Here is a 22,084-nt window from a genome sequence, read left to right as displayed (position 1 = left end):
CATATTAATAACATATATGCTAAATGGGAGCTGAACTGAAGGTTTTTCTTTCTTTCTTTCTTTCTTTTTTAATTTGGGGCTTTGGCTATGAAAATGTCAAATGTTCATAGAAGAAAAACATGTAACAAATCGTATATATAGTCACTTTTAAATAGTTCTTATTGTCTGTTTTGCCTCATCTTAAACATGTCTGGATCTTGTTAAAATTTTCTAGACATTCTAAACAGTTGTTAATATTCATTTGCTTAGATTATTTTCTTTTTCTTCTTTGAAGAAATGAAGCATTCCAGATACTGCTGGTTTTGTTCTCACTTTGTCCCCCAGGTAAATGTCTTGAAGTTGAGGTGATATATACACATGTATCCCATATATACTTTTGTACTTTTTGGACATATGAAATAGTTCTTAGAAATCTGTGCTGTTGTTTATGTTTTTATATTCCATATATATGACATTGTCTGTATAACCTGTTTGACTGTGTTTTTTTTTGGATAGACTACCACTCAGCTCACTATTGGTGGTATCAGGCATTGGCTCTGGAAACACTTGCATGCAAGTTCTGTGTGTTACTGCTATGCTATCTTTTTATTTATTTATTTATTTTTTAAGATTTTATTTATTTATTCATGAGAAATGATAGGAGAGAGAGACAGAACCAGATATCACTCTGGTACATGTGCTGCTGGGGACTGAACTCAGGACCTCAGGCTTGAGAGTCCAAAGTCTTATCCACTGTGTCACCTCCCAGACCACTATGCTATCTTTTTAAACTAAACTTTTCAGGTTTGTCCCATTGATGAAAGAGAACCTGGTTTGTTTAGCCAAAGTAATTTACATAGACTATAATGTGAGTAGAACTCTACACAGCTGTGCAGCACAGCTCTAACATTCAGTGTGTGCTTTAATTGAATGAAGAAGCCTTTCATTGCTGCAGTAAATATCGATAGACATGTGTCCTTATGCATACAGGAAAACCGGTGTTTTAGATAGATACCCGGACTAGAATTTCTGGGTTGTATATTGCGCCGCATTGCTCTCAGAAGCGCTATTAATGCTTACATTGTCATGTTGGATAACACTTACTGCACTTTGACATTTCTGTTTATTTGTTGTTTGGATTCCTGCACTAGAATACAGAGTGGAGAGTGGCAGTGAGTTTGTCTTTTCTGCCCTTTGCCTGGCTTAGAACAGACATTTGGTAAATATTTGCTAAGTAAATGGATATTTCTTAGTCTCTGTGAATTAGATCTCCCTGCAATTGTGGGTGAGATAGGCTAGGGTTAGACTCTGTTCACTTTTCTGAGTCCCATTATTCAAATGAGCAAACTGAAACACAGAGACCAACTGACTTTTTTTTCTTTTTTTTGGCCTCCAGGGTTATTGCTGGGTCTCGGTGACTGCACTAGCAATCCACTGCCCCAGTGGCTATTTTTTCCCCCTTTTGTTGCCCTTGTTATCATTATTATCATTGCTGTCATTGTTGTTGGATAGAACAGAGAGAAATGGAGAGAGGGGAAGACAGAGCGGGGGAAAGATAGATACCTGCAGACCTGCTTCACCGCTTGTGAATCAAACCCCCCTGCAGGTGGGGAGCCAGAGGGACTTGAACCGGCATCCTTATGCCGGTCCTTGCACTTCATGCCATGTGTGCTTAACCTGCTGCGAGTTATACATCCAGATACTAATAATACAATTTCTTGTCTCTTGGTTTTGACGAGGCCTATTTTTATAAATATTTATTTATTCCCTTTTGTTGCCCTTGTTTTATTGTTGTAGTTATTATTGATGTTGTTGTTGTTGTTGGAAATGAAGCCTATTAAGGTTTATGTCAGGATGTGTATTCATTATAAGTTGTTGTCTTCCTCCTCTTTCACCTTCCTCTTCCCCTCCTTCTCCCCCTCTTCCTTTTCCTTTTTTTTTTAAATGTGACACTGGGGAATGAACCCAAGGCCTAGTGCATATGAAACACCATGAGTGACCTCCTATGCCAGACTTTTAATTTTTTTAATTTAGAAAGAGAAGTAGAGGTGAGGGAGAGGGAGAAGGAGGGAGGGAGGGACAGAGGGAAAGAGAAGCTACAGCATTGTTCTGCCGTCTGTGGGGCTGTCCTATGATTCCAGGGCTCAAACCCAGGGTCTAGCCTATAAAGCGGATGCTGTACAAAGTGAGTTATTTCCCAGTCCCCAAAGAGACTATTTTTAGAATCTGATAAGCTTAGTTTTTCAACTGTCAAATATTTAAATAATACTAGTATGTGTTTAGTACTCTGAAGTAAAATGTGAAAGCCCAAGGAGGTCGAGAGTGATCTTACTGGCTAGACTGGAGGTTTACATGTCTGTACACTCCGTTGCTCTTATTGCTTGGCTGGCATAGAGACGAGGCACCATTCTGTTGGAGGGATGAGTAGACGAGCTCGTTTAGCCTTGACTGTCTCTGTGGGAACCTAAAGGCAGTAAACAGTTAACTAGAAAAAGCCAACAATATCATGAAGAATAGCTGGACTCTAAAAATCTGCTTTTCCAAAGAGCAGCCAATGTGGTAGGAGCCCAGACTAACTGAGAAAAATGTCTAGGCAAAAGTCCTAGCAATCAGAGTTAACTTACTTAATAACATACATAGAGGCAGAGCCTCTGTAAAGAAAATTAAGTACCCATGCTTGGGACCTTGGAAATAATCTATTTTCCTTGGAGCCTAGTGAAGAAAAAAAAAAAAATCCTGGTGCTAGGGCAGTGTCTCATAACTTTACACGCCAAGAAGGAATGGAAATATAACTCCACCTGCGGGGGGGAGGGGGTCACTTCACAAGTGGTGAAGCAGGTCTGCAGGTGTCTATCTTTCTCTCCCCCTCCCTGTCTTCCCCATCTCTCTCAATTTCTCTCTGTCCTATCTAACAATGATGATTATGATTATTATAATCATAATATTATTATACAATGATATAATGATTATTAATGATTATTGTTATCTATCAATAACAATAATAATAACTACAACAACAATGAAAAACAACAAGGGCAACAAAAGGGAAAAAATAGCCTCTAGGAGCAGTGGATTCGTGGTGGTGCAGGCACCAAGCCCCAGCAATAACCCTAGAGGCAAAAAAAAAAAAAATCCCCTTAAAGAAAAAAAGAAATATAAAGGATTAGCTTTAGAGCAGGCTCTGAGCCAAGTGTTTTTATAGACTTGATTTCATTGTCCCTCTCTAAAACACCTTTAAATAGGTGATGGTATCTGCCTTTCCTCAGAAAGTTTGCAGAAAGCGCCATCACCTGCTAATTTACACTTCAGTTGCATGGCTACTAAGCTCGCAGAGCTAGAAATTTGAAATAACCTCTTCTCCTTTCCTAAATCAGTTTTCCTCCCAAACAAAAGGAATTAAAGGTCTTACTTGTCTAATATATGCAGATGTTTTAAAAAGAAAAGGCCCCCAGATGTCAATAAGCTTAGTTCTGTTGGACTTCTTCCTGCATTGATCAGTTTCAATTTGGTTTGCTTGTATTACATTAATAAAGCTCTGGTTTGCCCCTCGGAGTGTGCATCTTAAAAGGTGCACGGTTTCAGTTTTACTCATTGGAGGAGTGTACACCTGATGCCTGTCTAGATGACTTCCTTCTCCCTCTCTCCCTCCCTCCCTTCTTTCCTTCACTCCTTTCTTCCTTCCCTTCTTCCTTCCCTCCTCTGATAAAACTGTTTTGCTGTAGTCTGATTGCCTGACTTTTCTCTCCTGGGCTAATTGCCTTGTCTTGTTTATTGCTGTAGTTTATAATGACCATAAGATGGTGCTGCAGCACTGTAGTCAGCCTTGAGGAAAAGGCTGAAAGGAGAGACACCTACTGCAGCTGTGAGGCAGATGGGTTGCTGTCTGGAGTCTCAGACAGTTGTGTGGGAGCTTTTGTTTTAGGACTTCTTACTACTCTCCTTTTGTGGAAGGTACTTTTCAGGTCTCTAGGAGATGGAACAGGATTGACATAGAACCAGGCAGGCTATATATATATATATATATTTTTCTTTTCTTTTCTTTTCTTTTCTACTCTGTGATCTAGATTCTTTTAGTCCAGAATAAACAGTTGCAACAGGAAAGAAATTTATACAGAATTTTTCCTTTCCAACCCAAGCACAACCCTTTGGGTTGTAGCATATTTTTCTCAGCTGTCAGATACTACACAGAATGTTGGGGGAGGGATGCCTCACTATAATAGCAGGATGATTATTTTAATCCAAAATTTTAAATTTATAATTCAGACTTCTGGTTCCACTGCAGTTTGAATAAAAAAACACCTGGATCTCATTTTTGCAACTTCCTTTCCTGTTCCCCAGCAGCTAGTGCTGTCTTTCTGTTGGACCCCTTAGTCTCTGTGAGTCTAGTTACCCATTCCAAACAGTGGGGGATCATCCTGTTTCACTTGACTGAGTACAGACTTCCCGCCTTGCTTGCCCTTAGAGAGTAATACAACATGGAGATGAAGTTGAAAGGCTTAAACATGTTCTGACTTTACCACTAAACAGCTGTGTACCATTAAGAAAATTATACAACTTTTTCAAATCTATAAAATGTAAAATTTTCTTTACCTGTAAAACGGAGAATTAGTTTTGTCCTCACAATTACTGTGAGGATTAAGGGAGATAACCCATAGTTCAGCACAGTGGTTGATAAGTAATAAAGGGCTTTTAAAAGGTCTAGTTAGCAGCAGTATCAATAATTACTGCTGAACATTTTCATCAAATATTATTCAGCAGAAATGCTGCTGTATTTGGAAGTAGTGTCCCTTTGAGCTACTTTCTATATATGATGATTAAAGCCAGTTCCTAGATTTTTCCCTCTGTGTCATTGGCCAGCAGAATTAACATATCATTCTCTTTTTCTTTTTTTTAAATATTGATTCCCTTTTGTTGCCCTTGTTGTTTTATTGTTGTAGTTATTGTTGTTGTTGTTGGATAGGACAGAGAGAAATGGTGAGAGCAGAGGAAGACAGAAAGGAGGAGAGAAAGAGAGACAGACACCTGCAGACCTGCTTCACCACTTGTGAAGGGACTCCCCTGCAGGTGGGGAGCCGGGGGCTGGTTCTTGCACTTGAAGCCATGTGCGCTTAACCCACCGCGCTACTCCCTCATTCTCTTTTTCTAAGGGGGCCTGAGGAGAGGAAGGGAATAAATAGTACTGGAGGCTAGGCCTGATTTTTTTTTTTCCTCAAAGGTAAAGATTCTATTTTAATTAAGATTAAAATAATGTCATTGTTTCTGATGTGAAAAAATATGTGTTGTCTGATATTTTCTTTTGGACTTCTTGGTGCAACAATTGAAATATGTCTCCTTTCAGAGTTTAGGGGCCATAATTGCAGCATCCCTTGCCCTGGTTCATAGTGGCTCTTTGGTTAGTTGATATTGACAGAGCTGGTTTGCTTTTCTTTCTTTCTCCTCTTCCTTTCTTTTCTTTTCCTTCTGGAGCCCAGCCCCTCTCTTCTATTCCCCTCCCATTTCCATTTACTCTTACAGTTCTCTCCTCCTCCTCCCCTCCTCCCCTCTCCTCCCCCTTCCTAGTTTCTCCCCTCCCCTGGTTTCCAGCTCCTTTTTGCTTTCTGTTTGTGTTACTGAGGGCAGTGCTCCAATTACCTCATATTTGGAGAGAGGAAGCAGCAGCCAATTGGGTTTCTGTCTGCTTTTAGGTCAAGTGATTTCTGAACTGCAGTGAGATGCTTTGAATTTGTCTTGTTGCAGCTCTGAGCCTGTAAGATGGCTGTCTGAATCGGCAGCAGCGGCTAGAAGAGACAGAAAGGCGGGGAGGGAGGGAGAAAGAATTGGAGGGCTTGCCAGCGTAGTACATGTTTTCAAGCGTACATCTAATCCAATGAAGTCAAGGTTGGGATTTCTCTGTCATCACAGGACTGGTTTAGCGGTGTTTTTGCTGAGATTAGGATAGGAAAGAGATGGGAAATTCTCTGGGCTGTGTTAAGGAGCCAAAAGATCCTATAGCTATTCCCGAGAAGGCTCCCATATCTCCTAAGAAAAGGGTTCGGTTCAAAAGGAAGTGGAGGGGGAAGAAAACCCTTACTCCGGAGGCATCTCATGATGAGCCCTCGGAAGGAACCGGAGTCACTGAAGAGACTGAAGCCCTAAGGAAGTTAACAGTGAGTCTTCGGAAGGAAGAAGGAGTGGGAGGGGCAGAGCACCCTCCCCCAGACATTTTACTGCCGGGAGACTCGGCCCCCAAGCGGGGGGTAGGAGATCAGGGAATGATCGTTCAGGTGAAGGAGAGATTCCAAGGGAAGATCCAGAGGGCTCACCTTTTGTTGGAGAATGAGTCATCAGTTGCTGGAGGGGTCTGGGATTCCCTGGAAGAGGGAACAACTGTCATCGCTCACCTGCTTGATAACCCAGCAGAAAGGAACTGTGAGAAGTCAGTAAGCCAACTGGTGGAATTTCCGAGGACAGCATCCTGCAGCAGCAGAGCTGTGCTGCTGCCTTTGCAGGGAGAGACTGCAGTGAAGAATGGAGCCACTCAGCTTGGCTGTCGGAGTGGCATCTTCCCCAGGGCAAACTACCCCACGAACATAAGAAGCCAAAATCAACTTTTAGAAGGCTGGAGTGTTGGGAAAGAAAGCAAGGGTATTTTAAGTGCCTCTCAGGCAGGTTCTTGGATTACAGAATGTTCTGTGTCTTCATCACTACTGGGCCAGTCAAGAGGCCACAGGCACCTGGAACCTGCCCACATGGGTCAAACCCTCCCTGAGGGTTCCCGTCTGCCTAATTCTCAGAGTGATCTCTCCGTCACTGGCATGACCGTGAGCATTTTGCCCTCCTCCTCTGGCTATGGCAGCGATGGGCCACACTTACGTGGGATCCAGCCAAAAGAGACAGAGCCTGAAAAGAGCTCCTTATCCTTCTCAGAAGAGGATGGCACCCTTTCCTTGGAGGCAAGCCATAACCACCATGGGGTCTAGAGGGGGTTGGTGGGCATGTTCAAGGGATAAAAGTAAAGAGCTTTTTGGATTCTGCTATTCAGACTTATTAGAGGGGTGTGGTGAGCTGAAGGAATCTGGCACTTCTCAGATGCATCCCTGTATCAAGTGCTGAGAGTTAGAGACTGCTGGGGCTTGGCTAGCAGAATCTATTTCAGGTCTGCCCCTTGATGCTTGAAACCAAGTCCTGTTGCCTCTGGGGACTCCCAGATTCTGAGTAACCTTGCAGCATAATTGCCTGAGCTGTCTGTTAGGATTATCTCTCAAGGTACAATGTTAGGTATTATTTACTCTCAAGCAGATCTGTGTACTATCTTCACTGCTGCAAGAAGTTACAGTGTAACATAGAAAATGGTAAGGAGGCCTAGCTAAATCTTGAATTGAGAGAGGAATAGGTGAGGCAACTCTCCTTGGTGTCTTTGCTGTCTGCCCCAGAGAGTGATGTTCTTACTAGGGCTGATGCAATCCCACTCCTGTGGGGACACTGCTAGTGACAACATTTAATCATTATTTGTATAGGTAGAGAGGGTTTCCTTCTTTAGCTCCTAAATCCAGCCTTAGGAGAGAGGACGTAGAATTATCTGGATATTTGGGGGGGGGGGGTAGGGCAGCATGAAAGTTCAAAGCTGGAATGCCCCACCCCTCTTGATGGACTAGTTGATACCTTAACAAGCTTTTATTTATGGGGTGTGTGTTGAGTGCTGGGGTGCTATGAATGTTTTTGATCTTGTTTTTACCAGACCACTGTTTGATTGTGGTTTATGGTGGTCCCAGGGATTAAATCTGGGACTTCTGAGTCTCAGGCCTGAAAGTCTATTGCTTAAACTACTGTGCTATCTCCTAGGGCCACTGTAAATATTTTTAGGGTCAAGGAGCAAGTGAGAACTCAAGTGATCTGGTCGCTGAGTGGGGAGGAGGATTCGGTGAGACCCTGGTTGACATAGAATCTGGCGTGTGTGTGTGTGTGTGCGTGTGCGTGTGCGTGTGTGTGTGTGATAGAATATGTGACTGAAGTTATTGTTCACCAGTGGCTAAGAAACTTTTATTGGCTGACAATCAGCCTTTGCAAGAGAAGAAATGAAAACTTTAGGAGCCAAGAGCAGCAAGAAGTAGAAGCATGTTTTCCTTGCTGAGGCTGTGGGCAGTTACCCTGATGCCTGCAGAGCTGGAATGTGGCCTGTCCCAGTGCTTTACTTATCACCAAGCTGAAGAGAGAAACCCATTTAAATTTGATCTGTACTTAAAATGTCCTTTTTGGAGATTAATTCCCCCATGGATAAGCCCATCTCTATGCCTTTCATTAGAGAGTTTAGAGACTCCTAACATTGGAAGGAAAAGGAGACCATTGAAAAATATTTACATGTTTTTCATATAACCAGGAAAGAGCCTTCTTGGGCATTTCAATATTAAATTGATACATGTGTGAAGCTGAGAAGGAAGACACTGGGGTTGCTTGGGCTGGGGTATAAGTATTTGAATGTCATTGGATAAGAAGGACTGTGGAAGGCAACTTGTTTCTTTTATTCATCTGATGGATATAGAGTATTTGGGAGGTAAATAGAGAACTGATTCTGGTGTCACTGAGATTAAAACTGAAGTTGTCCACTATAGTATTTTAATATACACACTAGTGTGATACTTTCAGAAAGTTCAGACTACAAAATCTTAAGGATTGCTGCTAGAAATCTGTTCCAGATAATGAACATGTGATCATGGCACTTTTACTATGGGCTGGATCTCTACAGTGGGAGAAGGAGGGAAGATTCCAAATAATATGATGAAAAAAAATGGCAAAGAAACCTTTGGATCATAATCTGTAGCTTGACAGTAATGAGATTCCATTGCTGCTCAGTATGTGAATGAAATCGATATTTGGCATTTTCTGGGCAGCCAAGAGATGCATCCCATCTCTTCTCTTTCAGAGCAGACAGTCCATTTATAGCCTAGACTGAAAAAAAAAGGTGACTGTGTCATTTCTGAGACTGTTTCCATCCTGTGATGTGGGGACCCCAGACTATCTACCCTATATGACATTTAAGAAGTAACTTCTTAGGTGTGAAGGCACTTCAGAATGAAAGGCATTAGACTTAGAGCCCTAGTACCTTCACTCGTCTCTAAAGGAACTGTCTTCAGAGAGCTTCTCTTCCTCACAGGCTGTTGACAAGGTCTCTTGGGCCATAGCAGCCACAGTGGTATTGTGTCCTTACCCTGTACGTCTCCTGTGCAGAGCGCAGGCTGAGACCCCAGGCATATGTTCCCTGTGTTGATTGTGAGCACGCCAGAGTTGGATATGGGTCAGAAGAGCAGCTGCTGCTTGTCACAGACCAGCTCCTTCATCAAGAGGAGCAGGCTGGCAAGCCTGGATGCATTGAGTACTGTGTATGCATCAGTCCAGGGCTTATCAATAAGGGTGGAACCCAGCTACGACTAGACACAAACCCCCCTTTTTTCCAGCATAGAGAGAAACAGAAACTGCTTCTGATTCTTGCTAACTGTAGGGATTAGATAATAGATGGTAAATGGGCTGCTTTCCCCTTCATCCAATGCAGTTGCTATCCCCCTTGTCAGGAAATAGTTAATAGAGAAACAGGATGATGGGTCAGCTGACAGAAGGAGTCTTCAGAATGATAAACAACTAGTGTTCCGAGCTGGTTGATCATGGGTTAACAGGAATTGTACTTTGATGTCAGACAAAGGCCTTCTCTGGCTCATTTCTACCCAAAGATAGACTCCCTAGTACCAGCGGCCATCAATGTCCACAATACCTGGCTTATTGCAATGGGAAATTTGTTGAGAATCCCTTCCTTGTCCCTAACTTGGTCCCCACTGTCAGTATGCCAGTGTCCATGGTGTTAGTGGAATCTGTTGAATGAAGGATTTGGCTTTTCACCAGAATCTTTGCCACAAACACTCAGGTTCCTACAGTTTTGTGTGAATAATGAGATAACATTGGGGGGCAAGAAATGACGAGAAAGAAGTATCTGGTATATTATTTTAGGAGCTCGGTCTTTTCTAAGTATCCCATTTCATTTTTCCTTTTTTAATTTAGGGAGTTGCTTTACTAATATTTGCTTTGTATTGCTAGAAGAAAGCCGGATTATGCAAACAATACTATTGGAGGAAGAGGGCAGTGAAAGTTACAGTTAGGGGAGTCAGGTGGTAGCGCAGCAGTTAAGTGTAGGTGGTAAGGACCTTCATAAGAATCCCAAGCCCCCGGCTCCCCACCTGCAGGGACATCGCTTTACAATCAGTGAAGCAGGTCTGCAGGTGTCTATCTTTCTCTCCCCCTCTCTGTCTTCCCCTCCTCTCTCCATTTCTCTCTGTCCTATCCAACAATGACGACATCAACAACAACAATGATAGTAATTACAAATAAAAAAAAACAAGGGCAACAAAAAGGGAAAATGAATAAATAAATATTATTTAAAGTCTTTAAAAAAAGAAAGCTTAGAGCTTTCTTTTAGAGCTTTAGGTTTTTTTGTTTGTTTTTATTTTTTTATTAGAGCTTTCCTTTAAGAACACATTTTTTTTTCTTGAGACATTTTGCTTAGTTAAAAGTAAAAAAAGTTTTATAAAAAAGTATTATAGAAAAGTAAAAAAAAAAGTATTAATAAAAGTATTAGAAGAGCCATCATATAGTTCCTTGGTATGTTGGTGAAGATCAAGTGAAGAGACATCATAGTTTTTTAGGTTTAAGAAATGTGGCATGGTTATGTTGAGAAAAAAGGAGTCATTTCAGAGATATATACTCAGGTGTTTATAAAGAATATAACAATTGTGGGGTCTGCTTCATAGAATTAGGACAGGATGGAGTGCCGGAATGTGAGTGGAACAAGGTTAGCTGTAAGTGGGCAGTGATTAAGACTGAGTGGTTGGGAGCCAGGGAGATAGCATAATGATTATATAAGACTTTCATGCCCAAGGTTCTGAGGTCCCAGGCTCAATCCCCAGTACCACCACAAGAGCTGGTGTTTCTCTTTTTCTCCCCATCATCTCTCTTTCTCTTTCTCTATTTCTATCTGTCTCTGTCTCTCTCCTTCTCTCTCTCCATCCCATCTTCTCCATATGTGTGTGTGTGTGTGTGTGTATTTCTCTCATTGAGATAAATTAAAATATTTTTTAAAACACACCGAATGGTGGAATACAGGAATTCATTATATTAAACTTTAAGTGAAAGGTTAACAAAAATAATGCAAAACTCACTGTATAATGCATATACTAAAATAATAATAATAATGCCCATAGTGTGTGAAGTGTATTATAGGTTGTAGTGGTAAAGAACGTGCAATCAGATCAGAGAGGTAGCTCACTGGGTAGGGCACATGCCTTGCTATATATACAGCCCAGGTTTGAACTCTAGCACAACTGTTCATGGTGCTGGAGGTGCTCCAATACTATAGTGACTTTCTCTTTCTCTTTGTTTCTCTATCTGAATGAAAAAGTTGCCGTGAGAGTGGTAAAACCATGCATGTGTGAAGCCTAATCTGGAGCAGGGTGGGGTGAGGGGCCAAAAGAATGTGGAGCCAAACTGACTGAATTAGATTTCTGGCTCTACTAATCATTATACCTTGGGACATGTTTCTTCTCTGTGACATTTCATTATTTATAAATTGATAGAAGGAATAATATAGACTTTGTAGGGTTGTTGTAAGAGTTATATGCATTAATATAAGGGAAAGTCCTTGAATAAGCAGTTTACAAAAAGATAACCCAAGTATCTCATACGCATGAACCTTTTTTACTAGCAAAGATTTGGAAATAGAAATAGTAGATACCACCTTACATTCATCAGATTGACAAGAAAGGAAAAGTCTGAAAATATCAAGTGTATGCAAGTATGTAGAGTAATCGAAAGACCTTTTCAGATCTTGTGTGTGGAGTTATGAATTGATATCTGTATTTGAAGAAGTTTTGACAATATTTAGGAAAATTGGAAAGAAAAAAAAACCATTTTCTATGGCCTAGAATTTCTTCCCTTGTTATAGTTCATAGAAAGATGTCCAAGGTACTGCATTTGAATATTGAAAGGAGTATTGTCTGACCTTTACCTAACTAACTCTGATGTTGATAGTAAATATAGCTGTCATTAGATGCCTCTAGCCAGGCATTTATAATGAACCACTGCACTTGGCCCTCACCTGCTTCTTATCTTTTTTTTTCCATATTTTTATTTATTTATTAGATAGAGACAGAGAAAATGAGAGGCAAAAGGGAGAGAGGGAGACAGAGAGACACCTGCAGCCCTGCTTCTCCACTTGTGAAGCTTTCTCCCTGCAAGTGGGGACCAGGGGCTTGAACGCACTATTAGTGCGTGTGCTCAACTTGGTGTCCCTCAGCCTGACCCTGAATCTTTTATTGTTTTTTTCATATTTTTATTCATTTATTAGATAGGGAGAAATTGAAAGGGGAAAAAGGGAGATGGAGAGCGAGAGAGACAGAGAGCTCACCTGCTTCTTGAATCAAAACTTTCAGTCTGATGCCTTTTCTGTCGTGGGATGATGACCTAGAAACTGCGGAACTTGAGACTCAAATATCTACTTATCCATTACATCTAATCTTATTCTCTGAGGTTTGCATAGATTTACAAAATTTACATTCCTCACCCTGGCATTCTCCCCCCTTTCCTATCTTATCCCACCACCAAAGGTCTGTGTCCCTACCCCCACCCCCCTACAGTGGAGTTACCCCTTTCCATCTCCTCCAACCCCTAAAGTTTACTTTGGTGCAATACTCCAAACTCACTCAAACTCTGCTTTGCCTTTCTCTTTCTGTCCTTCTTTCTCTGGCATTCTAACCCTCCATAATCTATCAGAGCTACTCTGAACATTCCTGTAATAACAGGTTAACCCTTGTTTAACCCTTTAACTGTCTGCTGTTACTGCTTTAACTTCCAAACTTTACATATATTTTCTATCTATAATGATTTTCTTCTTTGTATTTCTTTCCTATAGCCCCTTAAAGGGTGAATTTAAGTCATACCTCTTTAAGAAAATTTTTTGTTTGTTTATTTTGTTTTATTTTATTTTCTCTTTTGTTGCCCTTGTTGTTTTATTATTGTAGTTATTGTTGTTGCTGTTGTTGGATAGAACAGAGAGAAATGGAGAGAGGAGGGGAAGGCAGAGAGGAGGAGAGATAGACACCTGCAGACCTGCTTCACCACCTGTGAAGCAACCCCCCTGAAGGTGGGGAGCCCTTGAACTGGGATCCTTACGCCAGTCCTTGTGCTTTGTGTCACGTGCACTTAACCCGCTGCACTACCGCCTGACTCCCAAGATATATTTTTATTGTCACTCCAGCCCACACTAATTTTCTTACTGCTGAGATTCTCTGTTGGATATTACTATTTTCTGTCTTGTTTTTTTGTTACCTTAATCTATGTGTAACTCTTTCTGTTATCTACCACATATAATTAAGTATAAGATTTTTTTCCATCCTACAAATAAACCTTCAGAAAAAAGGAATCTCTTTGCATTTGACTTTTTATGAAGTCTATCTGATAGTTTGTAGAAAAGGTTGAATGAATTGTTGTCATCATCTGCTATCTCCATTGGATAATTATTTTTATAGTGATCAACCATTAGGATTTAATTCACTAAACAAAAAAGAGACAAAAATATCTAAACTTTTTATTACTATTATTCTTAGAATTTGAAGTATTCGGTATAATTGCATAGAAGTCTAGTCGCATTAAAAGCTTTTTAAAAATCCTTATGTCATTAAGAAAAACACAGCAAGTAATTACATTATGGTGGTCATAAATAAATGCCAATAGAATGAATGGATGAATGAATTAATTAAATCCAATGTTTTGCAAGGGAGTTCTTATGGCTGGGAACGAAATTTCATTGATAGACTCAGGAATGTGCTACTAGAGCTCAGAAATCTTTTTTTTCCCCTCAGAGATAATTCATTTATAAACCCAGAAGTGGTTGCAACAGAGATGGTCGTGATGTATATAATCTATAAATTCATGTACATCAACAGACTGGCTGGCTCCTTGGTAGCTAAGTTCAGTCCTTGTGTTTGCCCTGAACTCTCCCTTCTCTGCAACAACCCCTCTTTGAGGTTTTACAAAGAACACAAAGCTTTCCCATCTCCTTAGGTTTAGGGGTGGGGACTCCAGGAGTGTAGTTGGCAGAGAAGGGGAATGGCTCTAAGGAAAATCATAACACTGCTTTGAAACCATCTTTGACCATTTTGGATGCTCTACAGCCCTTTGAGTGGGCACAAGAAATATCTATATGACATCTAGAAAATTTATTCAAAATAATTTTGTTAACTTTTTTTACAAGTATCTTCATTGATGAAAAAGATATTAATGTCAAGCAGATGTGGAGAATTTGAGTAATGTGGTTTTATGAAATACGGTGGTGGAAGCAGTAGTGGAAAACTAAAGCATTTGATATACTGCTTAATTTATGTGTACATTTTCAGAAAGATTATTCAAGTACCACAAAGTTTCCTTTTCTCGGGGGCTAGCAGTAATGCACTAGCGTAGGTGCACATACTGCCAAGTCAAAGTCCAAGTCCGCGGATCCAGGTTCCAGCCCCACTGCTCCCCACCTGCAGGTGTAACTCTTTGCAAGTGGTGAAGCATATCTGCAGGTGTCTTTCTCTCCTCCTCTCTGTTCCCCCACCCCCCAGTTGCCCTCTGTCCTATCCAGCAACAACAATGGAAAAAAGAAAAAAGATGACTGCCAGGAACAGTGGATTTGTGGTGCAGGCACCAAGAACCAGTGATCACGCTGGAGGCAAAAAAAAAAAAAAATCTTTGCTCTATTCCTCCCTTCCATCTATTAACATTTGTGGATATCTGAAACTGTCTTGTATGTAGGGTAGCCTTATTTACCCAGATACAGCATATGTTAAGTACATTTTTTCAGGACAGTCATGTCTGTTTTATTTATCACCTTCCACCTAGATAACTTTAGTTGTCTTGGAGAAACTCCTTAGCAATGCTAGTTACAGTTACTACTTGCCTTATCAGAGCATTATCTATCTATATAGTATATTGTCTTCCCTCTTAAATTGCTTGAACTTGAGGAGACCTAGAATTGTACTTTTATCTTGCATTATCATGAATTTATACACAGCTCATAGAGCATAATGGTTGTTCAAGAGATAACAACAAAATAAATAAATGCTGTTTGACCTTTTTGTTCTTCTCCCTAGTATATAGTGTAGTTTTAAGCACAGGTTAGATGCTGTCCAATAATTGCTTCAAGTTTCTGGGAGGAATTAAACAAGCTTTAGGAAGTGTGAATAGAATTTCAGTAGACACTAATAGTTTCTGGGATGGTATTGAGGCTGTTCTCTCTCTAAAGTGACTTTCTTTTAAAAATCCAGTTGAGGGAGAAAGCTCCCTGACACTGGTGCCTACTTCTGGGAGATTAAGGCAAAAGTTTCTGCACAACCCAAAGGTCAGACATGTGTACATGAGATGAATAGATGGACAAAAGCCAAATTAAATTACTGAGATGGATGTGACAATAATCCCATTTTTTTTCTCATCCAGTTAACAGAGATGGAGATGCAATATGGTTGATTGCATCTTTTGGAGACAACTGACAGATAGATGTTGTATTGGCATGCCTAGGCCTTCCCTGTCCAAAATTCCTGACCTGCAAATTAAGCTAGGCATGCTGTTTTGTTATTATAGGTGGGAAATGCATGTTCCCTCATCATGTCACCTTTTAAAAATAACCAAATGAGAAAGTTGCCCTGTTTTAAATATAGGGCAGATTGGTAATAATGGGCTTAAATTATCTATTTGAGGCCACTTTCTTAGCAAATACTGTACTTCAATTCTGTCTAACTGATAGGCTTTTTTTTTTTTTTTTTTTTTTTTTTGCCTCCAGGGTTGTTGCTGGGGCTTAGTGCCTGCACCGTGAACCCACTGCTCCTGGAGGCCATTTTCCCCCATTTTGTTGCCCTTGTTGTTGTAGCCTTGTTGTGGTTATTATTGTTATAGTTGAATTTCAAACTCAGACCTTCATGGAATCAAGACATACATATACTTTCTCCTCTCCTAAATTGCAATCTCATTAAAATATTAGTAAGTCCTATGCTCAGATTGCACATATTACCATGTATAAGGACCCAAGTTTGAGCCCCTGCTCCCCACCTGCAGCAGTGAAGCAGACCTGTAGGTGATTATCTTTCTCTCCCCCTCTCTATCTCCCTCTCCCATCTCAATTGCTCTCTGTCCTATTGAATACAAAAGAAAGGGGGGAATGGCTGCCAGAAGCGGTGGATTCTTAGTGCCAGCGCCGAGCACCAGTGATAACCCTGGAGGTCAAAAGAAAGTTTTTTGTTATTATAAAAATGCATATGAGGGAGGGCTGGGTGATGGTGCAGCTGATTGGAGTGCACATGTTACATTGACCAAGGACCAAGGTCCGAGCCCTCTGTCCCTATCTGCAGGGGGAAAACATTACAAGTGGTGAAATAGTGATGCAGGTGTCTCTCCGTCTCTCTCCCTCTTATCACCCCCATCCCTCTTGACTTCTGACTGTCTCTATCCAGTAAGTAAATAAAGATAAAGCTCACCAAAGAGGGCAAGTGCCTTGTAATGTGCATGGTCGAGGTTCAAGCTTTGGCATTACATGGGAGGTGCTGTCACACCAGAGGAAACCCTGGGGCTATGGTATTTCTCTCTTCTTCCCTCTATGAATAAAAATAAAACTTAAAAATACCCAGGAACAATAAAATTACACACGCATGAAGCCCTAGCTCCACATACCCCAAAATACATGATTTAGGAATTCTGGAAAATATAACCTATAATTCAACTACTTAGATATAACTATGATTACTACTTTGTATATTTCTCTCCTATACTTATATACATATGGATGCATATGTATATTTGACTAGACACTTAAATATGCATTTTATATATTAAACAGAATCCTTATTACTATACATATTCTGTTAATATTTTTGATGAAATATGATCATTTTCCTATGTCATTAGATTTTTCTAAAGTATATCTATTTTAGGCTTACAAAATTCTGTTATATAGCACGTATTACTGTTTGTAACCAATTCTTTTCTTCATTGGGGAGGCATTAATTGTTTACAGCTGACAGTAAAATGTAGTAGTTTGTACATGTGTAGCATTTCTCAGTTTCCACGTTAACAATCTAGCCCCCCCCCCCCCCCCAGGTCCTACTCTGCCATCATGTTCCAGGACCTGGACACTCCCCCTCACTATTTGTAACCAATTTTTATTAGTTTAAGCTCTGTTGCTTTTTTTTTTTGTTACATTTATCATGTTTTTGTAAACGTTCTTGAGTAAAATTCTTTGTGTATCTTTCTGATGGTTTTCTATCAAGCATATGTATTTTTTAAGATTTTGATTCAAAACTGCCATTCAGAAAAGTCAATGTCATTTTGCTTTCACCCATGTCAATGCATGAGAATGGTCAATGCTAGGTAGTCTCTCCAGTACTGGACAGTATCGTTTAAAACAAAAACTTGCAGGGGGTCGGGCGGTGGCGCAGTGGGTTAAGCGCATGTGGCGCAAAGCGCAGGAACCGGCGTAAGGATCCCGGTTCGAACCCCGGCTCCCCACCTGCAGGGGAGTCGCTTCACAGGCGGTGAAGCAGGTCTGCAGGTGTCTATCTTTCTCTCCCCTTCTCTGTCTTCCCCTCCTCTCTCCATTTCTCTCTGTCCTATCCAACAACGAATTGCGTCAACAAGGGCAATAATAATAACCACAACGAAGCTACAACAAGGGCAACAAAAGGGGGGAAAAAATGGCCTCCAGGAGCGGTGGATTCATGGTGCAGGCACCGAGCCCAGCAATAACCCTGGAGGAGGAACAACAACAAAAAAAAACTTGCCTAATGTATTAGGTGAAACTATCCTCTTAACATTTTAATTTGCGTATCTATTTTTTTAGTTTTCTTTTTAAAGATTGTATTGATTTTCTTGGTAGGAAGGCCAGAATAATGCTTGGCTGTGTTTTGTAGTCCTAGGGACTGACACTGCGACCTCTGGGACCTCAGGTTCCTCCAGCCTTGATTTGCAGTTCTCTGACTACTGCAAAAAATGCATTTATGGCAGAACTGTTATCTTGAATCTACTGCTAGCCTTGGTTCTCCCTCCTTTCCTTAAAGTTACAATGAAGAAGAGAAGGATGACAGGCTTCATCTGTTATGCTAATTATTCTATGTCCTATATTTTGTCAGATCTCTGACATCTACATTAGTGGAGAGTCAGGGGACATGTCAGCTAAGGAGAAGCTGCTGCTGTGGACCCAGAAGGTGACAGCTGGTTATACAGGAATCAAATGCACCAACTTCTCCTCTTGCTGGAGCGATGGGAAGATGTTCAATGCACTTATTCACCGATACAGGTAAGTTCAGTGCTTGGAGGAGCTTTTTCTAATCTCTTATTTGTAATTAGTTATAATACAATAAATAAATACATGACACTGTCCATGTCAACTGAGAGTCAAGGTAACTGAGTCATTTTAGTCATTTTGAAAGGAATATGTTTTGAAATTATATTTCTAGACTCTGGGCACAAGTACAATAAATAAAACAGTAGATCCTCTCCTGAAATTTTTTTTTATTAGGCAATAAACAATTTATACTATGACAAATGCAAAGGAGGTGCAGAGAGTGACATGTCGGGGGGTGCACTGAGTTAAGCACACATAGTATGAAGTGCAAGGATCCTGGTTTGAGCCCTCAGCTCCCCATGTGCAGGGAGTCACGTCACAAGTGGTGAAGCAAGTCTGTAGGTGTCTCTCTTTCTCCTCCCCTCTCTATCTTTCCCTCCCCTCTCAATTTCTCTCTGTCATATCCAATAAAAAGGGAAAAAACTGATGACCAGGAGCAGAGGATTATAGTGCTGGCATCGAGCCCCAGCAATAACCCTGGAGGCAAGAGAGAGAGAGAGAGAGAGAGAGAGAAAGAATGGGGGGGAGGAGAAGTTATGGTGTTACGGACAGAGTAGCTAAAGTGGCCTCTCTGATGAGGATGTTGGAGCAAACCTGCGAAGAAATGAGTCATACAGGCCCCTAAGGTCAGAATGCTTCAGATGGAGGAAATAAAAAATGTGAAGGACCTAAAACTGGGGTGTGCTTGGAGTGGAGGAGGAATAGCAGAGAGCAGGTGGCTGGAATGAGGATAGAAGTTTTGAACAATGAAAATCAAATGTACTTAGTGATCATAAAGATGCTTAAGATTTTTTTTTTGTTTGCCTCCAGTGTTATTGCTGGGGCTCATTGCCAACACCACAGATTCACCAGGCCCTCCCCCTCATTTTATTTGATATGACAGAGATAAACTGAAAGTATGGAGAGCTAGAAAGGGAAGTGAAAGATAGACACCTGCAGACCTGCTTCACCGCTTGTGAAGGGAGACTCGAACCTGGGTCCTTGTGTAAGTCCTTGCACATAGTACTATGTATGCTTAGCTGGGTGAGCCATCACCTGGCCCTCAAAGTGCTCCATTTTCCACTCTATACTAGTTTATGATAATTTCCCCATGAAATCGAACAAACCTACTATTGTGCAAGTTTAGAATGAGGGTGCACCTGGGCTTCTGCGAGACAATTAAAAAAAAAGGTATTAATGCCCCTTAGACCCCTTGTTTTCTCTCAAGCTCATTCAATGTTTTTCAACTTTGGGAACTCCTAGGGTTTTCTTTGTGTGAACTTGTGTGTGATGTATTGGTGGAGGCCTTTACTATGCCTTGGTTAACTTTTACAGACCTGATCTGGTAGATATGGAGAGGGTACTGATTCAGAGTAACCGAGAAAATCTGGAACAAGCTTTTGAAGTGGCAGAAAGATTAGGAGTCACCCGATTACTTGATGCAGAAGGTGAGAGCTGAATGAAATAGATTAAAGTTATCATATTCCTTCTCCTGGCTAGTTCTAAGAAATTTCTTATCCTTTCTTAGATGTGGATGTGCCATCTCCAGACGAAAAGTCTGTAATCACTTACGTGTCTTCTATTTATGATGCCTTCCCTAAAGTCCCTGAGGGTGGAGAAGGGATCAGTGCTACGGTAAAAGATCACTTTCCTAAAATACTTTCTGTCTTTGATTACTTTGGGTGGACTGTATTGATTAGAATATGCTTCTCAATTACTCACTGTATACAGAGCAAACTGAAGCCACATTTTTGCACATGATCATTGTCCTTGGTCTCTGAGAATGAGTCTAAATATCACTAATTTTGTAGCATCCAGCATGGACTATATTCTGTGAGTCAAAAAACGGAATCCCATGTAAAAGCTGTTGAATAGCTATGAAACTGGAATTCATTTGAGTGTTAAAACCAAACAGCTATATTGGTAGTTAAAAAGAAAAATATGTGTGTGTGGGGGGGGTTGGGATTGTCAGAGCTACTTTCCCCTGTGCTTGTTTTGCATATTGTTCATCAGCTGTCTAATATATAACCTTTGACTATAGGAAGTAGACTCCAGGTGGCAAGAATACCAAAGCCGAGTGGACTCCCTCATTCCCTGGATCAAACAGCATACAATACTGATGTCAGATAAATCTTTCCCCCAGAACCCTGTTGAACTAAAGGTAAAGTTGTGGCCTTAAGTTGTAAATTCATAAGTAAGTCTCAGAACCTGTTGCTGCTGACTCTGGGTAAGGTGATATGAAAAACTGGACCAGGTTGATTGCATACACTCATTAATTCACCAAATATTAATTTTGCAGGCACTTTATAACCAGTATATACACTTCAAGGAAACTGAAATCCTGGCCAAGGAGAGAGAAAAAGGAAGAATTGAAGAATTATATAAATTATTAGAGGTAAGAAAACTTGTCCTTTCATGAGACTTGGGGTTTGCTGGTTTTCTCTGCTATTGCTTCATTATTAGGCACATTTTCTTGTGTCTTTTCTTTTTTTTTTTTAATATTATATTTTATTTATTCCCTTTTGTTGCCCTTGTTGTTTTATTGTTGTAGTTATTATTGTTGTTGTCGTTGTTGGATAGGACAGAGAGAAATGGAGAGAGGAGGGGAAGACAGAGAGGAGGAGAGAAAGATAGACACCTGCAGACCTGCTTCACCGCCTGTGAAGCGACTCCCCTGCAGGTGGGGAGCCGGGGTTCGAACCGGGATCCTTATGCCGGTCCTTGTGCTTTGCGCCACCTGCGCTTAACCCGCTGCACTACAACCCGACTCCCTTCTTGTGTCTTTTCAACAATCTGTATAAATAAAATTTTCCAGGTAATGAATCCTGGCATCACCCTTAGTCTGCTCTTGCAAATTTGTTGTAAAGGGACAGCATCAATCACCTGCATTTTATGATTCTACTGGAAAATTGAATACATTTATTTGGGAATCTTGAGTTTTGTGAATCAATCTCTCTGCTTCTTAAAGAGAAGCTTATCCTCTCCTTGGAATAGGAAGGAAAAAAGATTCTATTTACATTTTGATTGTTGGAGAATTTGAAGCTGTACTGATAGGCATTTGATCTTTCTAAACTGGGGTTATTTGGAGAACAAGATTTATTAGAAATGTAGAAGGATTTAGAATAAGTGGTCTCTATTTTAGAGGAAATTTTTCCCTCTCATCTGTTCAATGTAAATACTGCTAATTAGTCAGTTATTTTCTTATATTAGACAATGGGAAAACTCCTAGGAAAAGAAGCCAGAACTGATATACAAAGAATAAGTAAGCACTGGGGCCTGAGGATATGACTTTATTATTGGACTAAAAGTGTGTATGATTTTTTTTTAGGTGTGGATTGAATTTGGCCGGATTAAACTGCCTCAAGGTTATCACCCTAATGATGTGGAAGAAGAATGGGGAAAGCTCATCATTGAGATGTTAGAGCGAGAAAAATCACTTCGACCAGCTGTAGAAAGGTAGATTCTAAGCCCGAGGGTGGCCTGACGTGGCTTACTGGGCCACTCTGAGCCCCACATTTAAACATGGGTTTTATTTTCCTCTAGGCTGGAATTGCTGCTACAAATTGCAAACAAAATCCAGAATGGTGCTTTGAACTGTGAAGAAAAACTGACACTAGCTAAGAATACTCTGCAGGCTGTAAGTCTCTGGCTATTTTGTTATACTTATGTCACATGTTTTTCACATCTCACCCTGTGCCTTTAACCTTTGAATTTAACAGTTGAGAAATCCAGCTGTGT

At 40.6% G+C, this 22,084-nt stretch overlaps 2 protein-coding genes across 3 annotated transcripts in view; both read left to right on the top strand.

Moving 5' to 3' along the window:
- The window catches only part of MACF1 (microtubule actin crosslinking factor 1), a 434,870-nt gene that overhangs the window by 186,749 nt on the left and 226,037 nt on the right, over positions 1–22,084 (top strand). For both annotated transcript variants that reach the window (XM_060206158.1, XM_060206157.1), the window contains exons 7-13: positions 18,153–18,319; positions 19,682–19,794; positions 19,875–19,981; positions 20,388–20,507; positions 20,646–20,741; positions 21,675–21,802; positions 21,890–21,983. In XM_060206158.1, coding sequence (XP_060062141.1) covers positions 18,153–18,319; positions 19,682–19,794; positions 19,875–19,981; positions 20,388–20,507; positions 20,646–20,741; positions 21,675–21,802; positions 21,890–21,983 — 825 coding nt within the window. The remainder of the gene's footprint in view (positions 1–18,152; positions 18,320–19,681; positions 19,795–19,874; positions 19,982–20,387; positions 20,508–20,645; positions 20,742–21,674; positions 21,803–21,889; positions 21,984–22,084) is intronic.
- On the top strand, positions 4,853–6,970 carry LOC132542901 (uncharacterized). The gene has a single exon (XM_060206165.1). It carries the CDS (start codon positions 5,925–5,927, stop codon positions 6,936–6,938), a length of 1,014 nt encoding a protein of 337 aa, XP_060062148.1. The 5' UTR covers positions 4,853–5,924; the 3' UTR covers positions 6,939–6,970.

Source organism: Erinaceus europaeus, chromosome 13 (genome assembly GCF_950295315.1).
Source record: "Erinaceus europaeus chromosome 13, mEriEur2.1, whole genome shotgun sequence".
Classification (NCBI taxonomy): domain Eukaryota; kingdom Metazoa; phylum Chordata; class Mammalia; order Eulipotyphla; family Erinaceidae; genus Erinaceus; species Erinaceus europaeus.
The sequence above is the reverse complement of the archived record's forward strand: the minus strand, read 5'-3'. Positions and strand labels throughout refer to the sequence as shown.